This window comes from Magallana gigas, chromosome 3 (genome assembly GCF_963853765.1).
Source record: "Magallana gigas chromosome 3, xbMagGiga1.1, whole genome shotgun sequence".
NCBI lineage: Eukaryota > Metazoa > Mollusca > Bivalvia > Ostreida > Ostreidae > Magallana > Magallana gigas.
Window position 1 is genome coordinate 12,880,252 of NC_088855.1, and position 23,497 is coordinate 12,903,748.

The 23,497-nt window shown below is 33.0% G+C and overlaps 2 protein-coding genes across 4 annotated transcripts in view; one reads left to right on the forward strand and one right to left on the reverse strand.

Moving 5' to 3' along the window:
- Window positions 1-17,315, forward strand: part of LOC105342864 (glutamic acid-rich protein) — a 79,468-nt gene extending 62,153 nt beyond the window's left edge. Inside the window, exons 1-18 of one of the 3 annotated variants that reach the window (XM_011449934.4) lie at window positions 3,962-4,056; window positions 4,323-4,387; window positions 5,165-5,238; window positions 7,330-7,530; window positions 7,824-8,105; window positions 8,222-8,336; window positions 8,677-9,169; window positions 9,644-9,780; window positions 10,679-10,744; window positions 11,500-11,607; window positions 11,803-11,917; window positions 12,873-12,948; window positions 13,489-13,599; window positions 13,925-14,008; window positions 14,112-14,190; window positions 14,480-14,647; window positions 15,121-15,195; window positions 16,247-17,315. In XM_011449934.4, the coding sequence (XP_011448236.3) occupies window positions 4,342-4,387; window positions 5,165-5,238; window positions 7,330-7,530; window positions 7,824-8,105; window positions 8,222-8,336; window positions 8,677-9,169; window positions 9,644-9,780; window positions 10,679-10,744; window positions 11,500-11,607; window positions 11,803-11,917; window positions 12,873-12,948; window positions 13,489-13,599; window positions 13,925-14,008; window positions 14,112-14,190; window positions 14,480-14,647; window positions 15,121-15,195; window positions 16,247-17,133 (3,117 nt within the window). In that variant the 5' untranslated portion in view covers window positions 3,962-4,056; window positions 4,323-4,341 and the 3' untranslated portion in view covers window positions 17,134-17,315. Of the gene's footprint in view, window positions 1-3,961; window positions 4,057-4,321; window positions 4,388-5,164; window positions 5,239-7,329; window positions 7,531-7,823; window positions 8,106-8,221; window positions 8,337-8,676; window positions 9,170-9,643; window positions 9,781-10,678; window positions 10,745-11,499; window positions 11,608-11,802; window positions 11,918-12,872; window positions 12,949-13,488; window positions 13,600-13,924; window positions 14,009-14,111; window positions 14,191-14,479; window positions 14,648-15,120; window positions 15,196-16,246 lie in introns of those variants that run through there. The other 2 variants (XM_011449933.4, XM_066078544.1) reach the window with 2 other exon arrangements.
- On the reverse strand, window positions 334-3,984 carry LOC105342866 (7SK snRNA methylphosphate capping enzyme). Its single transcript, XM_011449935.4, has 4 exons — window positions 2,345-3,984; window positions 1,886-2,104; window positions 1,446-1,572; window positions 334-986 (listed from the first exon to the last, which is right to left on the reverse strand). Exons 1-4 carry the CDS (start codon window positions 3,644-3,646, stop codon window positions 682-684), a joined length of 1,953 nt encoding a protein of 650 aa, XP_011448237.2. The 5' UTR covers window positions 3,647-3,984; the 3' UTR covers window positions 334-681.
- Window positions 17,316-23,497: the final 6,182 nt, after the last annotated feature.

The window sequence follows — 23,497 nt, forward strand, 5'->3', positions numbered from 1 at the left end:
AGGAGCATAAGGTCAACAGAAAAGAATAAAAACTGATTATGAAATAGTGTCATGATCATATAGATACACTCTTAAATTTTTTAATGCTTCTTTGCTTTTTTTTAAATTATTTTTTTTTATTCAACTGGCAATTCTGCAATCCTGCGAAAGCCTCAAAATACTCAAATTTCCCACGAAAACTGTTAATAAGATCATAATATAAGGTAATAATCAATATGTAGAATTTTTCTTATTAATACATATAAGCTGCTCCAAGGTTTGGTCCAAAGACCAATATGATCCATTTGTGCATTTGCCGAAAATATATTGAAAATAATAAAACAATACCAGTAGTTTTCCTGCATTTCATATTTATAGCAAAATGTATTCGATACAGTAAATAGAACAAAATGAATTATGACATGCAAATGTCTTACACATTCCAATAGTCACATTCTTTTCATGAACAGGATTTTGTCTTTAGTTGCCACGTAACATGTAGAGTCATAATTTTTCATAAATCTTCAGTATCAAAAGAACAAATTATCTCATCTATCCTTTCAAGTCACTTTGAACTCCCTGACTTACAAAACTAAGCTGTATTGCACAAAACACCATTGATGTACATAATTTTGTTTCAGAACAAGCACTAACTGTTACACAATTTCCTCTCTATCAGATTTCGCATAACTTTCAACGTTCTCAATTTTTCTCAGTCTCAGCAGTATCTGGTTTGGTTGCATTGGATGGCAAAGTGCCGTGCTCTGGAAGGAAGCTGTTTTCTGATTGGGTGTTTATTTCCATGGTTTGGTTCATGGATTCCTGATGGTGACTTTTATCTGCATGGGTCTGGTCCTCTCCATCAGGAGTAGCTGTGTTGGGTTGGCAGGTTTCCTGGCTGGGACTACTTTGTGTCTGCATGGTTGTTGTGTGTGTTGGCTGCTCTGGTTTGGGGCTGCTGTGAGCAGTTTCCTGTTTTCTGTACATTTGGATTGGTCGTCGGAAACCTGACATAAAGCAAAATTTTATCAATTTTAATATTCACTTTCTTTCCAGAAAGAATCAATTTTTTTAATTTTAACTCATAAGGCATCATTAAATATTTTTTCCTGAAGTGTTTCTTTGTTTTTGGACAAATCAATCTACATTATTCATGTAAAAAGACCTTTATTATGCTAACTGAAGCAGAAATGGTCTATCTATGACCTTGCTCATTTCATGATCTAGCTTACATAATTTTAATATCCCATTATCCCAACAATACCTCAACATATTTTTTTTAAAATATAAAAAATGTACACTTATATAAAATAATAAAAACACCTCACAAATAGTGATTTAGGGAGAAGCTACACATAACAAACACAATTCAACCCATCATCACCAATTTCTTAAAAAGTGTAACTTGATACACATTTCAACTTGCTCTAAGAGGAATAACTCTAGCAAATACACAAGTAACAAACCTTTAGATTTGTTGTAAGGGATGTCAATGACTTCACAAGTTGTGAACCCAACTTCCCTCGACAGAAGGTAATCAGAGAACTGGGCGGGCTTCATCTGGATGCCTTGAAATGTCTTGTGAATATCCTCCTGTTAAACAGTTCAATTAGCACGGTAATACAATCCTTCTTACCAATAATACTGACATACATATAATTATACAGTTCACTAATCTTTTTTCTACTTTTATGAGAAGATCATTAACTATAACAAATCAATACATTTTTTTCATAGATGGTATGTTAACCTCGACTTATTAATACAGTTTATTATAATTTAAAGGAAAAAATCATTCTTAAACATAAGAAAACAATACAATTTTTTTATCTAACACATTATACATAAATCAAGATGAAAATTTGCCTGCAGTTAGAAAAGAGAGGTACAAAGAAGAAGAACTTACAGAAACTTTCTTTTTCTTTTTGTAGGAAGACCAGGGCTGTGGCTCCAGTATTAGTCTGCCTCCTGGACGCAGGTGCTTGAAGATTCGTCTAAAAAAGCGCTTCAATCCATTGTCTCCAAAATTCAGATGAATCCATTTTGTCAGGCTGAGAGCCATAATGACATCGTATTCCTCGTGCTGCAAATCCACTAGCTCATCACTCTCCAAAACATAGTTTTCCTGTTAAAGTAGAACGTTAAAATCAATAAATTGAGCACCTTGTAATGAACGATTTGTAAAAAGATCATGTGGATATGAATGGCAAAGCTGATTGTCTGTAGCTGATTGTCTTGAAGTGAAACTGTGATTACATGATATATTTTAATATGTATAATAAACACTATTGATAGATATTCATAGGATTTAGTGAAGTTAGAACTTGAACAGATAAAACCATGCATTTTAACATGGAAACTTTACCTGCATAAATGCCACATTTGCAGGGAATGCTGGACTCTGTGAATTGTTGGACACAGCTGGGGCGGATATAGGACCATAATTCACTGGATTGGATACTGGGTACTTCTGAACATCAGTGGATTTATTGGACATGTAGTTCCGGATATTTTTCCTGGCAGCAGCAATGAGAGTGTGATCTATGTCTATTCCTACCGCCTTTCGTGGATAAAATCTCTGACCAATTGTCAACGTAATATGCCCTACATTACATCCTATGTCTAACACATCTTTTCCCTCAAACCATTCCTGTCTCATGCATCCAAGTCTATGGTCTTCTTCAGTTTCAGGATTTCGATATCCATAATATCTGTTGTAATTTCCGTAAATAAATTTTGTATTTCTGCGATTTTTCTTATGAGCTTTTTCATGTTTCTGATTTTGTTGTTTTCTATGCTTTTTTAATGGTAAAATGTCCTCAATATCCGACTGTCTGGGTGGACTTAAGGAAGTCCTTAGGATTGACCTTGACACACTTTGGGACGGCTGATGGTCTGGCCTTGCATCACTCATACTCAATGTCCTTCGACGAAAACGTCGATTACGTGGAGAAATCTGAGGTATCACAGGGGATACAATTGTATCTGGTTTTTTGAACTTCAATTTGCAAGATTCGTTCTGTGGAGAGTCATCTTGTTGGGTGGACACTGTGGGAAATGTTTCATCAATTTCTATCTTAAGAGCTTCCATAAGACCTCTTCTTTTTTCCGATTCCTTCTGTGGTGTTGGGTTTAGAGATGTATCCTCGCTTTTTCTTTTGTGTTTGTTTCTTTTCTTTTTCTTGCTAGATAAGGAATCCTCATTGCTGTCTAAATTTAGAGGGTCGTTAATGTTAATTGGGATTGTTACTTCTATGTCTTTCCTGTGGTTGGGAGTTGGAAGTGGTGAAGATTGTGGCGTTTTTTGATTAAGAAGTTTATCTATCCTTTCATCATTCAGACTATTTAAGTTCAATGGGTCATTGATATTCCCTCCCAGTAAAAACTTTGTTGGAAGCACTATGTTACTTTCTGAGCGGAACCTTTTCTTGCGATGTCCTCCATGCTGAATAGCTAAATCATTCCTGCTAGCATAACTGGGCTTTCTCTTGCGATATCCAATGTATTGGGGTCTGGACTGGCTATCTTGCTCTCTCTTATTATCATATTTGCCACCTTGTTCTTGACCCTCCGAAACAAAGTCCAATTCTGAATTAGTTTTCTCGCCGCACTGAAACTCAGCATGCTCAAACTGTGTTCTAGTTGGCGTTTTTACTTCAACACTCATGGTTTGATAAGTAGCAGTTTCACTGAATACACAACATTAAAATACAACATTTGTTTACATGGCGCACGTGTTACATGTAAACTAAACGATCATATCGCCACCTACCGGACAATTCCCGCTACGACTTCTGTACGTATGTTATCAACTGACGACGTAACTTTCCAAAACTGTTGTCACCATGTACAGGTCGGGTAGTGCAAAATGTCACCTCAAGTACCTATTAATGTGAAAATATCTCAATAAATGCGCGTAAAATTGCAGCCGAACAAAATTTCCTTCTCCCACACTTCAGGCGTCCATCGATTGTGATTATGTCAGTGCGCATGTTAGTGCGTGGCGACTTGTGGGTAAAACGGAAGCGCTCCAATCGTCTGACGAATTTTAGACGACGGCTGCTTTGAAGTTTGGTGGTGAGAAAGAGAATCATCAGGCTTATACAATTTGTGGATTGTCATTGCAATCTGTTGAAATACCCATCTTGATTGTATCAATATTGAGTGCATTAAAAAAATTTTTGGACTGCTACATTTATTTTAAGAATCTTCGGAAGAAGAAAGATAGTACTCTTCTTAACTTTTAGCTCAGGGGAAGGGGGGGGGGGGGGGGGGTAGACTTGGGGTATCGTTAGTGCCTTGAAGTCCATCAACTGAAATAAAGAGAAAAATTACTTTTTTAGGATCAAAGAGAACCTTTCAATGGAAGAACTGAAAAAGAAGAAAACGAGCAAGAAAGGATTTTCAGGTTTTTAAATTATGTTCATGATTTTAAAGTTGTAGAACATTATTTTCTAACTTGAATATATATATATATACAAGGACAAGATTTACACTATTTCAGTAAATGTCACAAATGAGATTACCCAATTAAGTTGAAATGAAATTATTTTTCCCTATATATTGTTGATGCCTGAATTAATAGTGATTTCTCACGGACGTTTTTAATATTGATTGAAATCATTACTATTTCAAGTCAGAGACATAAATAACAGAAATTGGCAACCGATCGAAATCTCGCGGTCCCTATTATAAAGTGTTCCCAGTTTAAATCAGTATATCTTTCTATAATAACAAAATATATATATATAACCTATTGCCAGAACATTCAAAATATTATTTATTTTCATGAGTTTATGTCATATAAACAATATTAAAAGAGGAATTTTAGGAGGCAGTTGGCTACCCGGTGTCTGAGATTTTACCGATTTTGTAGCTGGCCAATATATTTTCTAAATATTAATCTTATTTTTCAATTTTTTGTTTGAAAAATGTCTAAAACCTATGCACACATTAAAACAATATGCTTTTGGTTGAAGATCATTATCTCAGTTTAGTGAGTTTACTAAAATGCAGTTCTCAAAGTAAGGTTGGTCCCGTACCATTTTTCAACAACAAAACATGCTAATGGCAGAGTTGCGAATCTCTGTTATTTATGTCTCCGTTCAAGCTTATTATTTTCAATTAATAATCAAATGGTTAAGGAGTAAATATTTATTATTACATGTATGTGATTCTTTGGTAGCTCCAGTAAAATGTGCGACTGCAGATCCATCTTTGGAGCCACCAAAGGCAAAGAAAACAAAAATCATTACAGAGGTTCGTACACTGTTTGATTCTAAGAAATATAATATCGGTAAGCACTTCAATTAAGCTCTAATGACAATGCCTGCCCAGGTGAAGAGATGATCCAAAACTATTGCTCCTTTTGATGTACTGAATAAATATATGTAAATTGCACGATTGCTACCAATGAAATATTACATTCTTGTGAGAACAAGTAAACATATATATTTTCAAACCTTCATGCATAAAAAAGGTAAATGAAATGGGATAGTGTGTATTATATATACATGTAGGGTCAGTACTGTCACACTCCTACTATCACTAGCTAGTGGGTTTACCCTTTAGCTCAGTCAGTAGAGTATATTAACCATAGATGCTTGTTTCATACAGTAGACTACAATAAAGAAGCCTATAAGGTTACTGTATCTAGCAGGACATTTAGTGTCTGTAGATGCAACTAATGATTAACAAATTTTTCCTAATAGTCTAGCTGTCCCAAGTTATTGCTTCCATCCTTTTTGTTAAGTTTTAACTAAAATGAACATACCTGTCAATGAAATACAATTCAAATTGATAAAAGGGAAAAAAATCCAAGATTTCTTCATTGAAACATCATCTGTCTATACCAAACAATTTCACATGAACAATTAAAACAAACATCATACGGAGATTCAAAATGGAAAATGTTTACATCTTTTTTCTATTCGAAAGTACTTTAGACACCTCTCACATTTTTTAACGTCATCATCCAGGGTGCTTAATATTGTTTGCAATGCAAAATCCTTGAAGACTTTCTATTTTTGGCTGTTTATTGAAGCAGAAAATATGGACTTTTTTCCTTCTAGAGAATGGTTGTAGTTTAGACACAAATGTATTTACGATTATCGAGATCTTACACAAAAACTGGTGGAAGCAGAAACCAGGGACAGAGTTCAATCAATCAATCAATTTAAAATATACAGGAGTGTGGAAATCATAAATATTATAAAAAAAAAACCCAGATGAAAAATGTACTGGTACTTAATTTTTATTCAATTATTTTTTATCATGTTGATGCATTCATTTGGTAAACCACTCTAATTTCTTAGTTTATCATAATAATACACATATATACCTGGGTGTAATAAGATGTATGCAAGTTCCTTAAAATTATTGTTAAACTTGAATCACCTGATGATATTAGTCAGAAAAGAATGAAAATTCTAAACAAGGGTCTTTTTTTTTTCTCAAATTTTCATACACTTTTTCATGATATAAATTTAAACTTTTGGTGTATTTTCATATTCTTCTACAGTTATTGCCGAGATCAAAGAGATGCAGCGGACATTATTCTCCAATATACCACGAACGTCGTCTGTAAATTATCAGATCAGAAATACCTATTTGTCTCACACTGATCATGAAAATACAACTTCAAATCGTAACAATTTTTAAAACCATGTCAATTTCACGTGTTAGTTCCAGTCAAAACGATGTGTATTGCCTCAAATGTTTATTTTTAAGAGATCAATGCGGCTGTTCCTAGGACCTCCCTAGCACATTTTCACTGCCTGTGTTTACATAAAATATATATAATGTGTAGTAGTAATAATCTTATTAAATTGCCCTTAAAATATTAGGAATAAAACTCAAAAGATATTTTATAAATAAGTGAAGATCGAGTATTAAAATTCCCAAGAAAAAATTCTGTCGTCTGCATGTGATTGAATCTTTGATCATTACACATGTAGATATTACTAACATAACCGATGGGGTTACACTGAACAGCCGTATATATTCTCCTAAATAATGCATTTCCCCCTACAACAAGTAATGTCGCGAGGGGATGCCCCGCTTTGCGGTGCCCTTGTTTAATTATTAATTTCCATTTATTATGGAGCAATGTTTTATCCCAAAGAGACTCGATAAGAAATAAGTTAAGGAAAAGGTTATACAGAAGCAAAAACAAAATCTTAGTCCAATTACTTCATAACTAAATATTGTGATGTAACTTGATGAAAGTTAAATTGTATAGTACCAAGTACTCATTTTAATGATATAGCCATGAAATACTATCGTAGACTAATTATGAGAAGTTACTGTTCTAGTACATATATATATATAGACGATGTAATGTATTCATAGCAAGAAGTATCAACGAATGATAACCTGAAAAATTCTGATGAAACAACAAAGAAAAAACCTCACAAAGAGAACAATCAAACAGTTGGTGTAAAGAAGAATGAAAAAAGTAAACCTGACAGGTCTTTGGAGAAGAAGGGAAAAAAGAAAAAGGTGCTAAAAGTTCATGAGCACCAAAATAAGGAAGAAGTACGTAGTACCAGTGTATATGTATATACATTTTACATCTTAATTTAGTATAAATATTCAAAAACGATAGAAAAAATTGTTTATATCACGTAATTGTTTTTAAAGACAATTATATATAATTAACGACTTAAGCTCCAGCCAGTATGAATTTATTTGAAAATAAATGCTAAAGTAATAAAATAAATTATTTTAAGCAAGTTTTAAGTATTTAAATAATTGGATGTATATGAGCCACATCTGCACATGCATTCAGAATAGGGGGAAAGAATGAAGTGTATATTAGCAGTATATTTTGATTAATCATGTAGACATCTGCCATCATCACAACTGAGAACAAAATCACAGAAGAATCACAGAAAAACTGTGACAATTCTGTGGAACAGAAAGAAGAAAATGAACAAGTTCAAGATTTAGATCTCAGGAAAGAAGAAGCAAACACAGAGCCAAGTGAACAAGAGAACCAAAGTTCCCTACATACAGAACATGAGGAAAACGACAGAAGCACTACCGTTTCAGAACAAAAGCATGTTCAAGAGGTTGAAACTTCTCCAAAAAGGACAGTGGATGATTCAAAGAATGCTTCAGCTCAGGTAGGCTTCCTGAACTGGGTCATATATATATACTGTTCTTTAAAAAAACAGTAGGAAAATTGAAAGATGAATAGAGTGATACATGTATGTATATTAAATGAATGCCTTGTTTGTAGACAAAAAGTAAGACTAAGAGACCTCCCCTACCTGTCCGCTCTCTTAGTGATGAAGAGTATGAAGAGATCTTCAAGAATGCTATTAGAAGAGTTATGGATGCACCCATTGATGAATGTATGACTTTTGATTACAAATGCTGTACATAATGTATTTTTTTAAAACTCACTAAGTGAGTATTCACTAAGTGTTTGCAAACTAATTGTATAACTAATAAGGTTATAAGAACTGAACAACACAGATATCTAGTACCCAAAGGGGCTGGGTTTTGAACCAGCAACTGTTTTGGTAAAAGCTATAAAATACATATTAATTAACTATGAGCCACATGCACATTACTGTTATTGCTTAAACTTTGTTCAATAAGATTCTGTATTTGATTGGTTTAAATTAGGGATTTTAATAAGCCCTAATTTAAGCTGTTATGAAAAATTCATTTTATTTTATTTTTCTGTAGTGAAGGTATCTCTCCAAAGAAAAGATGGTAATAAGGAACATGCATGTACCTTACTTTCTGATAATCAGATAAAAGGTTGTGAACAGTCGTCAAATCAGAAGAAAATTCAAAAGCCTAAGGAGCTGCCCAAAATGAAGCCAGTGAAGAGTACGTCAGGTAGTAGTAGTTCAACAGATGTTCAAGAAATGGAGCCCAATGTGGAGAAACCAATGCCAAATGAGACTGCTAGAATCTTACAAGATAGTACGAAGAATAATACAGAATCTGATAGTAAATGTTCATTAAAAACTATAACTGCTTTTGATATAACGAAAGACACACTTGAACCAGAGGAAAATAAGGAAAATGCTAAAGTTGCACTTGAACCAGAGAAAATTAAGAAAAATGTTACAGGCACATTGGAACCAGACGAAAATAAGGAAAATGTAGCAAATAAAGTGACGAAGAAAAATTCAATGAAGGAAAAGAAATTCAAAATACCAAACACTAAAAAGTAATATTTTTTTGTGAATTTATCATCCAATCATTCAATCAATTCATTTTTATATCCTGCTCGAATGGAGAGGGAGGTATACTGTTTTACCTTGTGTGTCTGTCAGTCTGTCCATAGCAAATTTTCGTCAAAGACCTCAACATCCTCTTAAATGACGACTGTTTATTATTAGCCCAAATTTTAATTTCTTTAACAAATTTTTGTCGAAGATTTCTCAGCAACTATTAATGGCAGCTGCTAGAAATTCTAACAAACTCTATTCGTTTATAGGCAGGCCATATGATTGGATTCATTTTTGTAATAATTTGACGTCAACTTCCTGTTAAATGACAACTTTGCTTATTATGTATATTCATATTCACATCCTAGAGGGCCAAGTATCACTATAGTGAGCATTGGCTCACAGATATCTTGCTGTTTCTGTTTTGATTTAGAAACTTTGGATTTTCATGATAAAAATAAATTTCTTTTCAGAGGTTTTACTGGGGCCAAAAAACAAAGTAAAACTGCTGTAACTCCATACAAAGTGAAAATAGGATCACCACATCTTCAGACAAAGAAGGAGAAGAAGCAAAAAAGTTGGCTAAAACAACAGAATGATAATGTTCACAGTATGTCTATACACCTGAAGCTATAATCCTAAACTCTCACAATTATGTTACCCAAGAAGATAAAAATAACAGATTATTAATGAATGGAGTCCAAACATTTAATTTGCAATTACTGTAGAAGTACATATATATTTTCGTTGGGTTAAAATTTTGTTTTGAAACCAATTAAAATTTCGTTGGCATTAAATTTCGTCATTTTGTAATCTCTAAAATTTGACATATATTTACTCTGTATTTATTAATACTAGGGTTGAAAATTCGTCATGGATTTAATTTCGTTGGTTTATACCGCCAATGAAAATAATGAAATTAAATCCTCAACGAATATTTCTGCTTGTCGTTTCATTAAAGTTTAATTTAATTTTTCTAGACTATTACTTTACTTTGCACTTTTGTTCTGTAATTCAAGTGATTGAAGTATTTCACACAAACACAGTATAATGCTCAATGACACGGTTATTCACTCTTGTTTATTTACTTGAAGAAATAATGTCCACAAAAACAGTGAAGAAAAATTAAAAAGAAAGAATGATGGACAAAATGGCATGACTTTTTAAAAAGTCAAAAACCTCAATATACTTGAAAATATACTTGTTTATCATTGGAAGTAAAATTTTCATTTCATTATTGTACATGTATGTGAATATGAAAATACATACATGTAAGTAACACAATTTGTAGACAATTTAATTTTCTTTTACGCATGTTAAGATTCATGCAACCAACATTGGCTTACAATGTCATGCAAAACAGTAATACTATTAGGACTTGACAGATTTTATACTTTTGCTGTTAAAATTTGATGTTTTGATCATGTTCCTTAAATTAACTTAGCTAATGTTTTAGTTTACTTGCCATTATCTGGACTTTAATGCAAATCTTAAAATTTCTTAATCAGAAAAGAAATCGGAAGACAAAATTGATCGTAAAAGAAAAATGATGGATCGAGACTTGCTCCAGTATGGTAAGTACTTTGTAAATATTTGTAACATCATCCTAAATAAAAGATATTAAGGTCATAAAAAGGTGGCACAAAACACCAAAATTTCAGTTTTTGGATCCATATGATTTAGTATCTTGAGAAATATGATTTCACAATTTCGAAGACTTGTATACATAATTATACATTGTATATGATCGTAATTAAATTGATAACATGATTGTATAAATTGTTGTATTTTTTTAAGAGAGTGTTAAAATTGTTTCCATTTAAAAATGACTTAGAGCTTTATAAAATTTGCTGCTTTTACATACATCATATACAGGTACATATGCCAAGATGAATCAGATTACAGTAATAGTAATATGGATAAAAGGGAGAGGGCATGATTATAAAGTTTTGGAACTTGTGCCCAATCCCACTGTGTTTATACAAAAAAAAAAATTATGTTCAAACCAACAGTAATAAATTTTTATTGAAGTAAAAAGTTTGAAAGTATGGCAAGTCTTAGAAAAATGACATGTGACTTATACAAAATAGGTATCTAACTATTACATTGTTAAAGGAAATTAAAATAATTTTAATTTGCAAACCTTAAAGTATTATTAAATATATTGTGTATAGTTTAAATGACGTGTTTCTTCATTGCATTTGGATGACACAGGTCATGAAGATATTTCCAAGCAAACAAGATTTGTGCTGTATTATTGTTGAAAAATGATACCATACCCGGTAATTAAGAAAGGATGAATTATCTTCATTGACATATTGTTTGATAGGAACTTGGGTGCAATGTTGTAACAGTTCATGTAAGAAGTGGAGGTACCTGTCTGATGTCAATGATCCGTCAGAGCTTCCTGATGACTGGTTCTGTACCATGAACAAAGGTTTCTATAAAATAATATAAACTACATGAGATTTATAAGGCTATCATTTAAAAAAAAAAAATAAAACAAAAAATAACCTACATGTACAGACCCCAGCAAGTTTTACATTTGAAACTCAAAATTTATTTTGACAGCACTTTTAGTCTTGTATATGAACTTACTGGATGTCTAAACTCTTATATTTTGTGTTTGCAGACCAAGATTACAATGAGTGTGACAAAGCTGAGCAAGAGTACAATGAAGAAGAGCACATTTACACCAACTACACCGAGGGAACTGTGGTGTGGGCCAGAATGTCAGGATTCCCATGGCAAGTGCTATGTGTATATAAAGGACCAATTTTAAAAAAAATAGTTTGCCCTCTCCTTGCTCAGTATTTAAACTTTTGATTAAAAAGTCATGCTGGTATAGGGAATTAAATTATAATTACTGTTCAGAATTTTTGCAAAAGTGATGATTTTAAAAGAAAATAGTCAGAGCTCATACTAGATGGGACTGGTTAAAAACTTCGAGATATCCCAGAATTTGAGATATCAAGGGTAGAATACTTATAGTTTAAGTGGTTGGGACTTACAAATCACTTCGACATATCCATTGTATTTGAGATACCAGTGTTTGAGATACCGAAGTTCAACTGTATATCTATATGTATTACCGGTATTACATGTAATAAAAAATTATCTTTTTTGTCAGTTAATTGGGAGAGGGGAAACACACAATTTTTATGGCCTTTGACAAATGTATACCTAGCCCAGCTCAACATATAGGCCTGTTAAAGGGCAGAGTTGTCTTTCTTGGCTTTGTGATACCAAACGTTCCTCATTATCCATGTAATAGATTTTTGTAAAGACTGCAATATAGATCACCTGTGTTACTTGGCCATTCCAGAATGAGCCTTGCATGCTTATATAATAATACCTGATGGGTCTCTGTATGGGCTAAGGTACTGTGGATACCCATAAGACCTGTGTCCTCTTGAATATTTAATGAGTATAGAATTGTATAACTTTTCAGATTATTCAATGAATGCTTATATATTCACTATTGAATATTACCGGTAATCTTTGATCTTGATGTGATTGAAATATATATTTAATTGGGTTTGCATATTGTTCAAAAGAATCTTTTCTGGTAAACTGTTTTATAAAAAAAAAAACCTGAAAATCTAAAATATTGAATAATACTTATGTGTGGTTTAAAGATATTAATTTAGAATGCAATTGTTGTGATCATTTAAATATGTTTTGATCCTAAAATTGGAATAGGTGGCCAGCCATGATTGAGATGGATCCAGACACTGAGTACTTTTTTGAGCTAGCGAATCCAGAGACAATGTTCCCTGTAAGTATAAATTGTACATTATATTTTGGTTAATAGCTCAATTGTATATATTTCCTGCCAGGTATAATTCAAGTTGTTTCTTTGAAATTTTGCTGCAAAATTTGAAATATATACTCTTAATGTTTAGTAGTTGTACCGCATACAGGCACAAAATTTTATTCTGAACCCCAGAAAAATTTTAACGATTTTTCACTATATGAAAATTTTTAATGCATTAGATCACAGGCACCTTACAGTATATATTTTTCTCTTAATGTAAAACAAGTAACCCCCAAATCTAATGATACACAAGGGAGTATTATTGGGTAGAAAGTATATATTTTTCATTATTAGAATAATATAAATTACCGGTATATCATGTGCCTGCATGTGCACTAGATTTATCAAGTTTTATTAAACCTCAGGAGATTAAAAAAATCTGTGAAGGATATTACCGGTTAGGTGTTTTTCTTTATTTGTGCCAATATGTAACATATACATGTATGTATATGGTACATGTCGGTATAGTGTCCTTTGTTTTGAATGTGTGAATTGTTACAGAGTCATTATCATGTGGTATTCTTTGATGAGAGAGTGTCTAGAGCGTGGGTTAGATCTTCATGCATCCAGCCATTTATTGGAAAAGAAAATCTGAACTGTTTAACAGCACCTGTAAGTATCTTTTATTCATCGCAAGTATTTGACAATGTCAACTTTGGTTGCTGCAGATTGAGAAAATTGACACCAGTAAACAAAAATTTCAACTCTATAAATGTTAACCATAAAGCAAATAATGAGATTTTGTTGATACATATAATTGATTGATTTTGATAGAATATTATGTTTTATTTTCATAGAAAACATATTGACTATATAAAGTAAAGTAGAACAATTTTAAAAAATGTTGCACCATAATTCATTTGACAAAACTTGCATTTAATGTCAGAATAATGCTTGTATCCCACATTAATTGCTAAAAATAAACACTAATTTATAGAAGAAGAGCAAGATTCCAAGCTACAAGTCAGAGATAGCTGCTGCCAAAGCCAAAGCTTGCAGTGCTTTACAACTAGATCTTCAGGTTTAGTAGAGTTAAATTTCAATTTCATCGTTAAAATGTTTATCCAACATGATGTATTCTGATAAATCTTTATACAATCTAATTATGCTTTATTCATTTTCAGGAGAGGCTCAAATCCTTCAGTTTCTGTCAAAGATATAAAGGCAAATGGGGAAAAGATGAATCTGTTTCAAAAGACCATGGTATGTTTGTATATTGAACTTTAGTGTTTCTTGGAAGCTTGTAAGACATTAAGAAGCTAATAATGAATAACAAGAATTTTTGATATTACAAGTAAGTGTTACAATGTACATTACAAAATGTTTTCAACAAACGAATCCATTTACACTGGATAAATATCAATTTGGAGAAAAGCAATAGATATTTTGAGCTCAATACTGTTGAGTTTTAAATCTATGTTTATTTCTATAATAATGACAATAACAAATTAGGAACAAATATGATAAAGATAAACTTGCTTGTACATTGTAGAGAACAAACCTTCAAAACCGAAGCATGCAAAGAGATCTCGGAAAGTAGCCAGCCAAACAAAAGTGGAAGTGGTGGATGATACTACTGTGGATGACCTTCTGAACAACCCTAGCTCTCTCCTCAGTAGTCTTGATGATGTGTTGGACAGTCTGGAGAGTTTCACTGATGGTAAGAATGAAAAAGATCAAAGAAAATAGTATTCCTTCATCATCATTGAAAGTTTAGAAACTTAAAAATTTTCAATATCTTTTTAACTACAATGTAGTTGGAGTTAAGCATTTTATTTAAGAAAATTCACTTGAGTACTGTTACTAGGATGCGTGATGTAGACCATGATTCTCTTGTCTTATATCATGTTTATGAAGAATGGTACATGAAAGAGTTTTTTAAAAGTGGTTTTTTTTTTGGGGGGGGGGGGGGTCACCTTTTCAGTAGTTGATGAACTGAAAGATAAAACAATTACGTCACATATTAGATTGTTGTTTATTTTAATCAAGACTTGCTCCATAAATGCGTACTAGCTACTTGAGTAAAAAAATTAATATTAGATCCAGTGATACTCATAATGGACTGGTATATAGGTGCCCAAAAACTTTTTGATTCTTTTCATATGAGTGTATAATTTTACACTTCTTTTACAGACTCAGACTTTGTACTGTCAGGAGATGAAGAGATAAAGGAAGATGATGGGAAGGAGGAGGAGGAGGAAAACATGGGTAAAACTTTCAACACATTCTTCAAAGACCTTATATTAAATTACAAGAAGCAGAAAGTTTATTGACAAGGAAAAATAATGAGCAAAATTTATTCACCAAATCACTATCACTGAAAAATTTTATTGGTGTTAATTAAACAATTAATAAACTTGTATATAAAATGCCTTTATTCATAACTGGTTCTTAATATTTTCAATCAGAGGTTGGTCTTGGTTATTTAATACATGTATTTGTTCGATTTAGATATCTGTATCCAGACATTTCACTAATTAGCAGTTACAAGCAGAAATTTATCACTGTGAATTACATAGTCAGAGTTTAAATGTTGCATTATACAGCCACTTATTTGTTTGCAAGTCAAGCTTAAAGTTGATTGTGTAACAAGGCAAATTTACCTAATATAAAATTGGGTAATTACAAGATTATCTTTGAAAAATCGTTTGATTGACTGATTTCCCTTACGACTCAGACTGTTTCATTATTATGAGCATCAAAATTTTCTAAATACAGTCATTTACATATCTTTTATGTTTAATCAGAGTAGTTTCAATATTTTTTTCTGCAGCTTAGGAAAAAAAGTTGAAACACTGAGTCAAGGAAGGGCAAACACATTTTTGTAGAGGTGGCCTAATCTGTTGTTTTCTTGACTATGTATCCGTCTCAAAATTATAAATGGGTAGAGAGTTCAGAAAAAGCAAGAGATTGTTGATTAAGATAGTAAAAATGAATGTTTCTAGAGTAATCTAATTTAGATTCATGCATGAATAACTTCTAAATAGTGATTGTCCCATCTGACAAGTGGGTTTTTATATGCCCATTACATGTATGTACAGTGCATGTCTCATTGTTATACATTTTAACAATTCAGAAAAAAACTTATAATGCCATATGTTTTTGTATAGATTATTAAAGTGTATACATTTACAACTTACAAGAATATTTTATTTTTAATATATGACTCAATCAATGCAGTTATAGTTAAAGTTTCGAAAATGATTGGAAAAGATTTTAAATGTATATTAACTTTTTTGATCATTTAAATTGTTTTCAGGAACTTTGCAAAAGGAGATAACCAGACACAAGGAACACACCATTACCAATAAAAAATTGAGGAGTAGAAGCGCTATAAAGGCAGAGAAGCAAGACCAAGGGGGTTCTGAGCTGGAGCCTGACATAAAAAATAGTGACACACAACATGCTTCATGCAATGTAACAAAGTCTCCACTGAATAAAGTCACTAAATCAAGCACAGCATTGAACAGTGAAGACAACACAGAGCTTTCTGAATTAAGTGAGACAGACAGTGAATCAGACTTTCAAAATGAACAGGATGTAGAAAAGGAGACTTCTGGTAACTTCAGTATTAGCACTGGAGCCAACAGACAGCTCAAACTGGATCCAGATGTGTTTACAATGGAAATGTATTCTAAGGAGGAGAGCCAGGAGGAAAAGTGTATTGATTCGTCACGGAATGTGGTCAGTGAGGAGATTGAAACACAGGAACCAAAAGATGAAACTTCACAGGTAGCATCAAAATCAGTCCTGCAGAAAGAACAGAGACCAAAGAATAAATTCAGTGCCAAGCTAAAGAAAAGTCCCATCAACATTGATCTTGCAAGAGAAATTGTTTGTTCTCCAAAAAGTGATTCAGCTAAGTCAGTTGATCTAGATACTGATGATTTACCAGATCAAGGAATAAAGCAGGAGACAGATATTAAAGAGGAAGAGTTGTTCTTCAATCCGGAGAGTGATCCCCAGGAGCAAGCTGTGCCAAATGCTGAAAGCGACTTCAAACAAGCAGAGGACCTAGATCTTGAACTAATTCTTGACTTTGACACCATCCCCAAACATGAGCCAGTGATATCAGTCTCTGCTGGGATTCAGGCTGTGAATGAAGCCGATGAGGACTCGGATCCTTTTGAATTAATTGAAGAATGATTTATTTGGACATGAAAGAAGTATTGTTATGATGTTGAGCTATGTTGTTTTATACTTTCAGGTTCTATTTAACTCTAAGTTATATATTAGAACTGGTCTTAAGCAAAAATCTGTGATAGTTGCTCATGTTAATTCAGTGTTGTCATTTATTTGTTGTTGATTAAATATTTTGCAATTTCAAAGGTGTGCATGCTACTTTGTTGTTTTAAACACCTGAATCACTCAGGCTGACACCGTTTGTCGTGCATATGGGTTCGTAATAATTTGCTTCTGGGACTAGACGTAAAGTTTAGACATTTCTGTTTTCTCACAAACTATGAGATTTGCAGAAAATTTTCATCAAATTTGACAAGCATTCTATGTAGGGGGACATAAATTGTTGAATTTAGAATATCCAACCTATTTAATTAATTTTTGTTTTTAAAAAAAAAAATCCTTTTCGATTCCGTAGTATTTAGCAGACAAGCTAAGAACAGGTTAATATGATGAACATCAAAGCATCTACAAGCATACTGAGATTCAAACCTCCATAGCTAGGGGTTCTGGTACTGGGGGATGCTCTATTTCTAATTGGATACATTCAAATTGCACCCATTCTCTATATCCAAGGCTAGGGATACTGTTAATTGGGGCACCTCAACTGCAAAACAGTTACAACCAAAAAACCGTTATTAACCTCCAATTTTCAGTCATGACAGTTTCTACAGAGCTATGAATTAATAATCGATCATCTCCGTAAGGAAAAGAGGGAACCATACTTAGTGAATGTAAATATTTCAGGAGTGAACTCGATATACAACCTTGGTTATACGAGTATAATCCGCGGATTAAAAAAAAACGTAAAATACCCCAACCTAGGTTATGTACGAGAATAACTTGGACAGATATTGAGTTCATTCCTTTTCATTCTTTTCTGTAAAATCTGGTAAAATGTACAAATTGGACGCGTTTTACTTTTAGAAAATGATATTAATTAGTTCAAAATTCAAACGTACATAAAACGTCAAGTGGATTAGTAAGTTTTTGACGGTGTATTGTGAATGGAAACCAGGTTATACAAATATTGATTTTTTTTCTATCCAATCAAATGCTACGTTACAATCAGATTTAATTTTTAGCTCACCTGAGCTGAAAGCTCAAGTGAGCTATTCTGATCACATTTTGTCCGTCGTCCGTCTGTCTGTCCGTCCGTCTGTAAGCTTTTTACATTTTGAACTTCTTCTCTAAAACCGCTTATCCAATTTCAACCAAATTTGGCACAAAGCATCCTTATGGGAGGGCGAATATAAATTGCAGAAATAAAAGTCCGATCTGTATTCAAAGCGGAGAAAACATTGAAACTGTAGAAAAAGGGGGGTGCATTTTTAAAAATCTTCTTCTCAAGAACTACTGAGTACAATTCAACGTAGTTTAGTATAAATTATCCTTATGGGAAGGAAAATATAAATTGCAAAAATTAAGGTCTAATTCTGTTTCAAATCTGAGTTATGACGAAAATAATAATAAAGGAAAGGCGTGTTTCAGCTTCGAGTTCGGCATCCGGTAAAATGGGTAGGCAAGACTTGGCCCGGGCAAAACAAAAGATAGGCAGTTATTAATCTGCCAATCTCTTTAAAATTTCAGGATATTTGATGGACCAGTAATATTTGTATTCGCTGTAAATATTGCTGCAAAATAATGCGTATTTGGAATTGACGATTTCCGATCTGCCCCGGCTTTTATTTTGCCACGGCCCGGGTTTGCATACCCATTTTACCAAGATTCGTATTCCATACTTCTAAAACGAGGTTCTTTGTTTAAAGCAGCCATGACATTATACGAAAAAGGGTCGATCTGACTATGATGAATTTGCTTGTTATGCAACAGTTCGCGTATGAAGGGAAATTTTTGAAACATGCAAAATATGTTGGTGCCGATTTTGAGAAGTAAATTGAGGCTAAATATTTCAATGCGTTGACAGTTTTCACACATGACGTTGGTGTTAGCTTGTTCTGATTTTCGTTCCGTTTTCATTATTTATGCTTTGTAACCTGGGAACTCTCGTCTGTATTTCGTGATTTTTACGTATCAAATCAAACAGATAACTGTTTACCTGCGCAAATGAAGCAAAATCAGATGTATCAAAAAAGTACTGAAGTACAATTCATTCTATCGGTAATTCGGCATTATCTTTTGCGTAATGGTAGATTAATGCAATAGGTTATGTTGAGATGCTCGGCATTTTCTCGAGTTTATTCAGTTTAAATAGAGTTTGATATCGCTGACGGAAATATGTAGGTATAAACATGTATATATATGATTCATTTCGAAAAAATAAATTGTGTTCTTTATTTGTTACAGTGCATGTTTCTTGTGTTTAATTGTTTACAATTTCTATTTATTAACAATATTTGAGTGTTAAGCTTCGAATTAAAAGCAAGATACAGATATTTGCTCACAATTTTATGGTTGTACACAGATCTTAAAAACTAAAGATTAAAAAAGTAAAAAAAATTTCAATATTTATTAAGAAAATTTTCAAAGTCTGTTCTTCCAGAAACCAACTTTAACAACTTATTGTATTGTAAACTTAACCTTTTTTCGTCATTAATACTCCTACTGTACATGTGATCCTTGACTGTGTTTGTGTATATTTGTATAAACTGATTTTGAACCTCAAATACCAGTGAACTGGTCTTGAGTGAATAAAAGAATTGAAAATCTTAGGCCATTCTTTTTTCCCATTTTAAATGCTGAATAGGAAATACCAAGTTAAAAATCTTAAGCTGAATGTAATAAACTCATGTGAACAAAATATGACTCAAATCTAGGGGAAATGTGAGCTCTGTATCTTGCTTATAATTCTACGATTGACGCTGAAATTTTGGTTGAACATTAGAAATTCTATATGAATTAGAGTATGTACTTGTACAAACAAAATAAAAGAATAATATTCTGTATATACCTACTCTCTGGGGCCCCATCTTTATACAATAAATAATGTGAAATCTACATCAATTTTGATAGTTTTTCAGACACGAGTAAATAAAAACGACATCTTTAAAACAGTTTCCATAGTTCTGACACATTTCTGTTGCGGGGATAAAGTAATTATCGCTATTCCTAAGAAAATATCACAGCAGAAAATTATCCTGATTTGTACGCGAGGTAAATAACAGTCATTTAATTATAATGGAGAAGACAAATTAAATTTTTGAATGTTTTTAATTTGAGGAATTGAGCACATTCAGGTACAATTTTCTTCTTCACATCTATACATGTAGGATTTTTTAAATAAAATACAATAACTATTATATTTTTTTTTTAAATACAATAACTAGTAAGTAGTTGATGAAAAAATGTACCTATATGCTCTCATATATTTTGATCGCTTTACAAAGTGGGGGGGGGGGCAGAACGAAAATATAGGGAATTGGAAGTTAACAACTTAACAGTGTACCCCTACCAAATGTTTAGTTTTATATCTTGCGTAGGATTTTTTTATTCTGGTAAAAAATAGTATTTCATGAAGGTACAATGTCAAAGATTACGTGTATGCAAAAATAAGTGTTAAATTCGAACACTTGACAATATTTATTTTTTGTTATTCTACCGAGGGACCATATGACACAATATCTTTTGAACGCCCATTGTTGCTCAGGTGAGCGATGTGGCCCCATGGGCCTCTTGTTTTGTATTCGGATGAGGAGATACCTGTACTCTGCATTTATATTAAATGTGGATGCTAAGTAAAAGGGCGTCAAAAACAATTGGCAATAATAAGATCGATTGAAATTCTTTCACCCACGCACCTTTTCAGAAGGACCATCTTTACAATCTATGTGTATTTACTCTAATTTATTTCACGATGCGACTTATAACAAGGGAACAAAATTAATGATGGTGTGGGAACATGCATGTTTATATGTACAGTCATACAATTTATGTATCCTTTCGCCCACATCATGGGTCAGACGCTGCAGAAGATATTTTGGATATGTACACCTTAATGATAGAAGGAATCAAATTGTTTATAGATAGAAAATGAAAAAAAAAATCTTTTTTTTTTAGTCTAATTCATAAATTTATAAACGATATCAACTAGAATTCCTTACATATCATTTCAAGATTGGCTTTTGTGCCTTTAAACTTTAAAAATTTCTCTCACTTGATGACCGATTCAAAAATGTTACATTTACAATAAAAACCATTTGAACACCGCGAATTAATGTACAATACTTGATGTGGCAGAATTTTCAATGGAACGAATTCAACTTTTTTATCCAATGCTTTTAAATATACTGTGTGATATAAAACAAGAAATATCTCTCTCTCTCTCTCTCTCTCTCTCTCTCTCTCTCTCTCTCTCTCTCTCTCTCTCATAATTGGGATAGAGGGAGAGGGGGAGTCAACTACAGCTGATTTCAACAGGAAAAAGAACCGCCAATTACATTTAAAATACCTTCCAAAAAACTTGTGATGGGGTATTTGTTTACCCAGACAGAAGTGTATCCCTTCTCCCGCTGATAAGAGCAATAGTGTTCCAATAAAGCCTTTCATCTACCTCGATATTGTAGCTAAACCTTGAAATCAATATAAATTGAGATCGTTCATTTCGCTTTGGGTTTTCTACCATTGACCCGTAAACCGTTATATTGGATATCCCCAATCTAAATGATCAGCCCCAGACGTTACAATCATCTCCTCAAAGGCGACAGTTCCCAATCTACTTTTCAAATGCATCATTTATTTCTGTTGTAACCAAAGGAGGGATATTAAATTTTAGGGTTAATATTTTTATGTTATGTAGAGGTGATTTTTGTAAATTATTAGGGACCTTGTCGCATTATGTAGTTTTAAGTCATGCTGTTTTCAAAACCTTTTAACAGTATAAGGACACTTGTTTGGCATGTCACCTAAAACTACGTCTCGTCCGTTGGAATGCTTGGCTTAAACTTGGACACCAAGATAAGATTTTGGAATTTATGAACAAATATCATTTACGTGGAGTAAATCAAACACTTGTCGAGCAAATTGTTCAAGGGCTGTTCAAACACTCCGACTAAAAACTGGTATCGGTTTCCTTCGGGTGAAAGTGTAGCTCGGGTCCTTGTGAGTTTGCACCACTGAAGCGAATGACGGGGTGTCGTGTTAAACAAAGAAACTGTCAAATCCAGACATACCTGTTACCTCAGTCCAGTCAGCAGGATTTTGTCAGATCTCGCTGCATTCAGTATGTGCGAACACTCGTATGCATGCTGTCCTAATTTGCAGAATCTATTTTGTTCGGTTGAAAAGACGGAAATTCTTATGGGTGGCAGGCTGATCATCGGGGACATTATCATATTATCACCTACAAACTTTTGTTGAACAAGTCTCTCTTTCCCTTCTTAATTTCCTTTCTTTCTGTCTATCTCTGTCGGCGTCTTTCTCCAGGTCTCTTTTACCCTTATCTATTTCTTTCTTTCCTTTCTGTCTATCTATCCGTCGACGTCTTTCTCTAAGTCTCTCTTTCCCTTTCTTTCTTTCTCTCTGTTTTCGAATTTCGCATCTGTGTACATATACATATAGTTCCACCGATAATGAAGAAAACAACCCGCAACAAAGTTATTTTTTTTACCTGTCGAAAATATTTGAATACCAATTGGAGGTCGTTGCGAGAATCTTTACGATAATACAAGGACTTTGTGAAGATAACGTTAAATGAGTCTACATGTAAAACATTTATAATATATCTTTGGAATTTGCTATTAAATGGTCAAAATTGAAACTCCGGTATACCATGTTGTTCATGTAAGTGTAGTATGGTTATTATTTTCATTCATTGGCCCATATATAATAATTCCAAAAAAAATCTTATTCTATAGATCAAAGTTCATACCATCCAAACAGATCTATCTACCCAACTTGTCACGGCCAACAGATAGTCACCTGGGATGACCCTCGCGGGGTTATTTAAACCCTCCCCAGCGGGACTCAAGCCTGGACTAACTTTAAACCAATTAATGAAATATTAGTTTGACAACACGTCTTCCCCCGATCAATTTTCGTCTTTTACCTAATCCACCAGATTTTGTACCCCCATTCTCGTGAGTAACAGTTATTCAGGTCTAATATCGATATATACTCGTGTGTGGCAGTAGTCCATTCATATCTCCCTTTAAAACACCCTTGTTAAAAATTGAGATAAAAATCTACACCCCTATGTAGACAACTTCAATGAGAGTTATTTTTTTTCTTTTCTTCATGAATGAAAATGTTTGCACGTGTACATTGAATCACAAAACGCTTTGCATGCATGTTAAGGTTATACCTTGAAATTTTTCCCGTTTAAGGTTTGGATCAGGTGTTAAATATACACATAGGTAAAGCCATAGTTTACCCG